The sequence below is a fragment of the Falco peregrinus genome, chromosome 5 (assembly GCF_023634155.1).
Source record: "Falco peregrinus isolate bFalPer1 chromosome 5, bFalPer1.pri, whole genome shotgun sequence".
In the NCBI taxonomy this organism is placed as follows: domain Eukaryota; kingdom Metazoa; phylum Chordata; class Aves; order Falconiformes; family Falconidae; genus Falco; species Falco peregrinus.
Genome location: NC_073725.1, coordinates 63148224 through 63156469, shown reverse-complemented (window position 1 = coordinate 63156469; position 8246 = coordinate 63148224). Strand labels below are relative to the sequence as shown.

General features: G+C 44.4%; 1 protein-coding gene across 1 annotated transcript in view; it reads right to left on the bottom strand.

Moving 5' to 3' along the window:
• Positions 1 to 611: 611 nt before the first annotated feature.
• PTH1R (parathyroid hormone 1 receptor) overlaps positions 612 to 8246 on the bottom strand; it is a 121296-nt gene continuing 113661 nt past the window's right edge. Inside the window, exon 13 of the mRNA XM_005229553.3 lies at positions 612 to 8144. Within this exon, the coding sequence (XP_005229610.1) occupies positions 7782 to 8144 (363 nt within the window). The 3' untranslated portion in view covers positions 612 to 7781. The remainder of the gene's footprint in view (positions 8145 to 8246) is intronic.

Below are 8246 nucleotides of genomic sequence, written 5' to 3'. Positions count from 1 at the left end.
AGAAAAGAAAAGAAAAGAAAAGAAAAGAAAAGAAAAGAAAAGAAAAGAAAAGAAAAGAAAAGAAAAGAAAAGGGCTAAGAAAAATCCCTACCAACTGAAACAGCTGGGCGTGGCTAAGTGACCACAGTGTATATTAGTGGGGAGAACAGGCTAATCTGGTCAGTAACAGATAAAACGGGATTGTTTTATGTGACAGCTGATGCCTTGGGTGTCCTTTTATTTAATCCCAAACAGCAAGCCTGGTCTTTAATTCTCAGCAGAGCATTTCTGTAGCAAGAGCTGGAAGCTTTCTTTTAATTCCATTATGGAAATTGTACATGAATTCTGAGCTGTGGTCTAGATTCAGATCTGTTTTACCTTGGCATTAGACTGAGCTAACTCGATTGCCTTCAGTGGAGTAGATCCTGCCTTCTGCCAATGAATATAAAATCAACATCAGGCCTGTTTCTAACTGTCCTGCCCTAGAGACCAGTTCTGAATGACTCTGTCCACTTGCTGTAGCTATTCCATCCGCCATGGAGAGCTCTGTCCACATGGGAGAAGCCAGAAAGCCAGACACTGCCCACACCCCATCAGAGCACTCAACAGAACCTGATGGAATAAACAGAGGATAACTTATAATTACTATTTTATTGTTTACAACCCTTCTTAAGTCTGGTGCAAAGACAGCGAGTCTCTTTCTTGCTCTCTGTGCCCTTTTCTTACAAAATCACCAAGAGCAGAAGACTGTATTGATGGATTGACCTTCCACCTCTGCCACCTGTGCTCTGAACCCCGTCTGATGGGTATGATGGCACTAGGGCACTGTGCAGCTGATCTGAGCGAAACATGTTCTCATCCCAATGCTCTGGATTGATTTTGAAACTAAGAGTTGAGATTGGCTTCTAGCTGTAAAAAAAAAAAAAATAATCCTGGATTTGCATCCAGTTAAAATAGAAAATTAAATACTTAACCAAGTTCTTTAAATAAGTTTTTAGGGTTGTTTTGTAGGGCCAGTTTGGGAAAAAGGAGTTAAGTTTAGAGAAGGACTCCAACCAATCTGAATTTGGGATCGATATAAACAGTAGGGGTGTCCACCTTGCTGGTGCCCTTTTTGTGGGCTTCTTTACCTGCTAGGGACAGGCAACCTCATGCTAGAGGTGAGGGAGGTACATGGGATCTGCCAGCACTGCCAAAAGACCACATCTTGGTCCCAGCTTCAACTGCTGTACTCACAGTAGAAGATACCTGCTCTAAAATCTCCAAAACCTCCTACAGACCAAAGAGCAGCCAGTGAAGATGACTATTAGCACTGAGTAAAGTAGCACCCTCATTAGGAGACCCTTTGCCTATTACAAGACTTGATATATACACAGCAAATTAATTTGGGGTTAACCACTAAATGAGGCACATCAGCGATATCTCTGTTTCAGCACAGGATTGCTTGATGTCTCTGAGCTTTAAATGACCAGTAGCTGGTCACAGGCAATCTGAACCACATGTCCATGCATCTCTCCATCCCAACTCATTCATAATAACCTTTGGAAAATTCACTACAGAGAGGCCGAGGAGGACATGGAAACATCAAGGAGACCAGATTTCTTGTTTAAAATTTCTGCCCAACTGAGCATTATTGGGGAAAAAAAAAAAAAAGCAGCCAACCTGCATTTTTTTGTTTTTCTTATCCATTTTGTCTTTTTCCTGAATGAAAACAAACTCAATCTGCATTTTCCAGGCTATATATATATACATATATATATAGACACACAAAACCCTCTCACATATATTATATCTATATAATTTTTATATATATATATATATGTAATATATATATATCAAAAAATCAAAGTGGTGGAGTTATGGTTTATTATTGTTCAGCTAATTATGTGTCTTTACAACAACTCATATCTACTTTCTTTTGCTCTCCCACCTTTAGCTAAGAGCTAAGCTTGAATTTTGATTTTATGAGAGGTTGCAAAAATAGTTTGGGTAGAACAGAATAAACCAAATAGTTTTTATACGGATGGCAGTATTTGCCATCAAAACAAAACATTTCCCTGAGCCAACAGAATTTGCTGTCTGGAAGGTTCAACCTTTCACTTCCATGGGCAGAACCAGGAGAACTGCCTTCCAACGAATGTCCGCAGAGATGAACATGCTCTTTATTTTACTTATACAATTTATAAACTATTATGTTTTCCAGGCAAACCCAGACAGCCATAGCCAATCACGATGGAAATTTATTTACAGGGTCTTTCACAAACTCATTTCCTTTACAATTTAATATTTTTCTCATTTCAAGATACCCTAGAGGAATGAGATACAAAATCTACTCTGTATCACACTGGATGCTTGAAAAGCTCCGTAGCTGGCCAGGGATATTGTATGTCCTCTGCTTACCCTGCAGAATGTGGCAGCCCATCAGAAAGAGCAGTAAAAATAATAACAAAAAAATCAAACAGTAAACCTGTTCCAGCATGAAGCTCATTGAAAAAACCCTGATTTTCCTAGACTTGAGGGTGCAGATCATCTGTTCCCTGGCAGGTGCTGTCAGCAGGTGCTGCGGTGAAGACCTCTGTTAACCTGCTCACAGCCTTAAATAAAAGCGTCCTCACCTGCCAAGCACTCTGCAACTTGCAGCCATCAGTGCAATGCCAATCTGTGGCAGTTTACACAGCTGAGGAGCCATTATTACCCCCCCACGTTTGGAAAATACTGCTGCCCCAGATCCACTGGCTCCTTTGCTTCCTTTGCTTCCTGTTACAGCTGAAATGTTGTAAAATTCAGATAAGGCCAGAGAAGATGTGAACTTCTCATGACAGGGCACAGACTGGTTTTCAGCCAACCCATGGGCACCAGCAAGTGGAGAAAAGCATGTACACCAGTAAGAAGAAATGTTGCACATTAAAAGACTTCACAGGTTCATACAACCTCTCCCTTAAAGGTCAACTCTTAAAGTGCTTTCTGTCATTTCATGCAGTCCTATCTCAGGTGAAAGAGTCATTGACCACAGCGAGAGATTTGGGCCAGTTCAGGGATATACTGACCACTCTTCTCATCACCAGTAATTCTGCTTGAAGCTTTCTAGGTGGAAAGTGTGCATGCAGAAAAATCAGCCAGTGAAAAAGCAAGAGAACCAAAACTAGCCATGAGGTTTCTTAACATTTTGAAACATCAGAACCTGGAATTTAAAAACTTTTATAAGCCAGACATTGAATTTGTCAAAAGAATAAACAGGAATAAAGTACTGGAGTTCTTCCCTCTTCATGTATCTTCATAGTTTAAAAAATGGAAAATTCTTACCAGAAATGTGGATGTTCTACAACCTTCAGCCAATTGCCCATAGACAGATAAATAAAGCCAAACGTTGGCTGAAGGGTTTGATTTTGGGAGATCTTTGTGAACTGATTTGGCTCTAATATGTATCAGACAAGAAGAAGCGTAGCTGAGGAGTGGTGAGGGATAGGACAAGACATGATCTCATCTGAACCAAGACCAAGCAGTATATAGGTGTAAAAACATTTGTCTGCACATATCCAGGCAAAGCAGAAATTACAAGGCTTCTGCCAAAAGTCATCTTTAAGAAACACAAGGCTAAGGGACGCTTAACAGCTCTGTGTCCCTCCAGAAAAGAGGTAGATCAGGTAGGGAGGACTCACGAGGAAGAGCACATGGTGCTGGATGGGGATAGAAGAGGTGCAGGGCTGGTACGATGAGATGAACCTGTCAGGGGGGGAGGTTCCCTACCCAAACCCAACATCTCTGTGGCACTGGAGAAGAGGACACCCATCCAAAAGATGGGCAAGGAGATTCCTCCCTGTGTGAGCCAGTGGGCTGGGGTATTGCAGTACACAGCTTGGCCCTGTGCCAGCCCCGCATGCTTAGAGAAGTGAGAGGGTCTATGGGACTCCTGAGTGTTGCTTCGCAGGATGGGAAGAAAAGGGGCACAGATGTGACACCATGGAGGAGAGAAAATCAGAAAAATTTCAGGCAACCAGCTCCTTTGGACCTCTGCCTCCTTGAAGTGAACTTAAGAAAACCTCTTTGCCTGTGTGTTTGCTGCACACTGACTCCAAAGCTGCTCTCTCTGCTCCATGGTGCCCTGTTGGACCTGAATCAGGATGGGCACAAACCCTGTCCTGCCTGCAGGGTTTGCAGTGGTCGGGGGATGAATCACAGAGTGCATCCTCACCTCACCACCCTTCTGTTTTCTGTAGCCTTCGGGACTACGTTTGCACTAATAAATCAGACAGGGGAGGGGCTGTCATCCCAGGTGGACTCAGACCTTTGGATGGGGTAAGCTGCCCTTGAGCAATGTCTGCATCTCCAGGGATGGAGGACCCCACTCTGGATGGAGGCTTTGGCTGAGCGCCTGCAGGATGCCCTTCCAGGGCAAATTGCAACCACTTATTTCAACTGTGGTTTCTTCTGGTTTTAGACACGACAGGTCTGATTCCTTCCTTGCTAAAACCAGTGAAGGATGTCCTTGTATCTCTAGATAACAGATTGTGGCCTACACACTCAATCAAGAGTTTACGATCAGCCCAGGAATGATAGGAACAGGCTTTGACAGATGTGCAGTCTGCCATACCTTAGTGACAGTTATTCCCCTGTTTTGGTACAAGCATTTTCCCAGTTTTTGCATGAATATTGTTCATGCACCTGGACAACCAGAAAAAAAAATAGTATCTATTATGTCTGATTTGTAATTGAAAGAATTAAGAAAATATTTCTTCCCCTGTACATCACTCATGCCTGTAATTTTTATCTATGTTTAACAACAGTTTTTAGACATTTATTCTAAATAACCCAGTGATTAATGCATTTCAAGTGAGGGCTGCATTTTATGAGGGGTGTTGTATTTATTTATAAATAATTTTATGGCTTTTGCTAATTCCTTGAACTTTGTAAAGTGATTGTCAAACATGTTATTAAACTTGAGTTCTCAGTAACAAACACAAGCAAATAGTGAGTCATTGGTGGGATATTTTTTTTTTGTCTTTTTTTTCCCCTTGTTCCAGCAGTGAAACGATACTAGGAAATTTCTTTGAGCGAGAAAATCAGGAGGGTCACTGCATCTACTTGGCAGGATTTAAGCACAACATACTTCTGGAAGGATGGAAAGCCAGAGCCAACATATGCAGTGTTCTCTCTCATCGGCAGTTCAGCCACATGGGATACTAAATGATGCAGCTGTACACACTCTGGCAGCTGACTGTTAGTAATGTCTGCCCCATCTGATTGCCTCCAGAAGCCATAGCAGCATCTGTGAGGGAAAGGCGAGCAGCGAGTGTAGCTGGGCTGGCCCAAACCGCCGCGGAGCTGGTTAGCTCTCCATGCCAAACTTTCACTGGAGTTGACTTCTCTTGCAAGATGACTTAACTTCTCTGTAATACTATTGCTAGCATTGTTATGTGAATAACAACAACAATAATGAGAGAGCATGAAAAAAGATTATTCTTTGAAAACCTTACATTTCAATAGCTGCCATTTGGTGGTAAATGGTTGTGATGAGTTTTGACTTATTTCAATGACGCAAGACAAGAAAAGAACATCACAAATAAATACTGGCTTTTAAAGACCTGCTCATGTACGTCTGCAGCTGGTGGAGAGGTGCTTCAGTGCCTGGCAGAGGACTCCCTCTCAGCCACCACATCCCCTACCAGGTCTGGATCCAAAACTCAAGAGATGCTGAAGGGAGGAGGTTTTTCTCCTTGCCTTCGCTGTGCTTTGGATCAGGCCCTGAGAGGCTGTGTAAAGAAGATGTGGGATGCAGAGTCAAGATCCCAACTGGTCTTCCTGGCCTTCTTCCAAGTTTTTGGGAAGTTAGTCCTTAATTTGCCCATAGGAAACCAGCTGATTGCATCGACTGGATGCATCACAAGTGCTGGTTGATGTGACCCAGCATCTGTATCTAAAGCACTGGGATAGAGAGTACATTATCCCATTGATCCAGCCTGCATCCTAAAGGACTGCTGCAACCTTTCCCAATACCTCTTTCCTATTCCCTTTGAGTAAGAGCCAGGTGAGGTCAAAATGCTTCAGTTACTAGAAACTTGCAAAGAAGGAAAAAAAGAAAAAGAAAAATAGCACCATGAGAAGCTGACTCTTAGACTGCAGCAAGGGAATGGTGATGACAGGGGCTGAAGGGGGGGTCCAAGCTGGCTCAGCCCGAGTCCTTCCTTGGGGAAGTACATGCTGCAATAGGAATTTTGGCCACTGTTCCTAATTTTCCACTTCTGGGCAATTCTGTATCATGCTTGGAAACTGGCAGAGACCCTTCGCAAGATGATCAGCTGGTGTGAAACAGCCCCAGCACAACGCGCTGTTGGCCAACAAGGACTGTAGCTCTCCATCGCTGCCAAAGGTGGTGTCTATCAGAAAACACACCCTGCAAAAAAAACCCCACCAGCAAGGGATACTCTGCAGGGTGACAAAATATTCCTGGTCTCTCTTTCCTGTAGGAAGGAGGTATTTCCTTGTGCTCTTCCCATCAGAGGCAACTGCAATAGCATCTCCTCATCTGAGCATCTGTAGGCAGACACAGGGACTTTGGTTGAAGTTAGGCTTGTTTACACCAACTGAGTCTGACCCAGTGTACATATGTGTGTGACCAAACCACAAAGAGCAGTGAAGTGCAGAAGATGCTCAGAAGGTGGCCATCCCCCAGCAATCCCTGTGCTTTGATCCAGCAAATTTGCCGTTAGATCTCAGAAAGGTAGGTTTGTCTGGCTCTGTTCTGGGTGATATGGGCTGACTGTTGATGGAGTCTTACTCCTCATGAGGGTTTGGGCTAGTGAGAAACTGGACATTTAAAGGGCAGAATGAGAAGCAATTTAGAGGTTTTTAAAATGGCTGAAGCCTGTTTCCATGAGCACCCACAGAAAGAGAGGGCTGAGTTGGCTATCCTCTGAACTGATTTTAGCGACACACACACAGGTGCACACACCCAAGATCTCCAAATTGCCTGCCCTGCCTTGACACACTTGGTGGGCCCCTCTCCACTGCTGCATCTGGAAGAACAAAAGTGGCGCACCTTCTGATAACCACATTTTCCATCCTAAAATTGCACTGGTTTCTGGCTTCTACTGGGACTCAGGTCAGGGAGGGGAGAATAGAGTTTTCTGCCTGCATCTAGCAACCGTGAGCTGTTAGCTCTGCCCACCCCAGAGGAGCATTTTGCCAAGGAGTGAGATTGCCCAACGGAAGGACATGAGACTGGTAGTACTGAGCTGTCCGTGTTGAGTGCTTGTCTGCAAGGCCGGGCAGCTGTGACCCCCAAAGGGGTCTTGACCAGTGTTGTGGGTATTACCAGGCAGACTTTACCGGGAAAGCACAAACCAAACTGAAGACGGTGATGCCCAGGGTGGCTTGTACCCCTTGGCAAGAAGATGGCACTGTACACTGCCTGCAAGACTCTTGCTTTACTGGGTGAGCCTCCTGTCCTCCTTGGCTGCCCACGCTCTCCAAGAGGTCCAAGGACCACGTGTTGCTTTGCGACCCTCCCTCGCAAACCCTCAGTATCGCTGTTGTTCAGCAGGTGGCAAGGCCAGCGGCTCTGGATAGCCCTGCCTCTGTTAACACCAGGGAGACACAGATCACTGAGTACATGCATGTGATCGACAGCTGGCCACATTGGTGGCTCACTTTTTTTTCCCATATAACTTAACCTCTTGTTCCACAGAACAGAGAAACTGTATGGAAACCCTTGGCATCCGATGCGTGGCCTGATATTCTTTTGCCCACTAAATGCTCTCCAGGAACCTTTTTCATCCTTTTCCTTCTTTTTTTGCATCCTCTCTTTACATCACTGTCTCTCTTTCTTCCTCAACAAGTACTGTGGGTCTGTCTCCATCATAAAGCCCAGAGCCATTCAGGTACTCCTCATCTTTGTTGTACTGCTCTGGTCCAGAAGAAGGCATGGAGTTTTCAGAAATGGACCCATTTTTTACATAACCTGGCAAATTCCGGTGTCCATTGAGGGTCCCTGGTATAAGTCTCGTATTGAGATGGAGGGCAAGTGCTCCTCTTGTGGCTACATTTGTGATGCTGGTGTGGGAAACCATTGGTCCATAACTGTAGGTTGTGCTCCCACTTCGTGCTTTCCTTTTAAAGTCAAGTGCTAATGTCCACCTGCTCCATGACTTCTTTATTTCTGCTTGGACCTGGGAGACAAGGAGGGGAAAAAAAGCATGAGTGGGAGGAGATAGGGGCAGACACTATCAGAAGGAGGTAGTATCTACTGACAGAATGGGTGAGAAACTCTC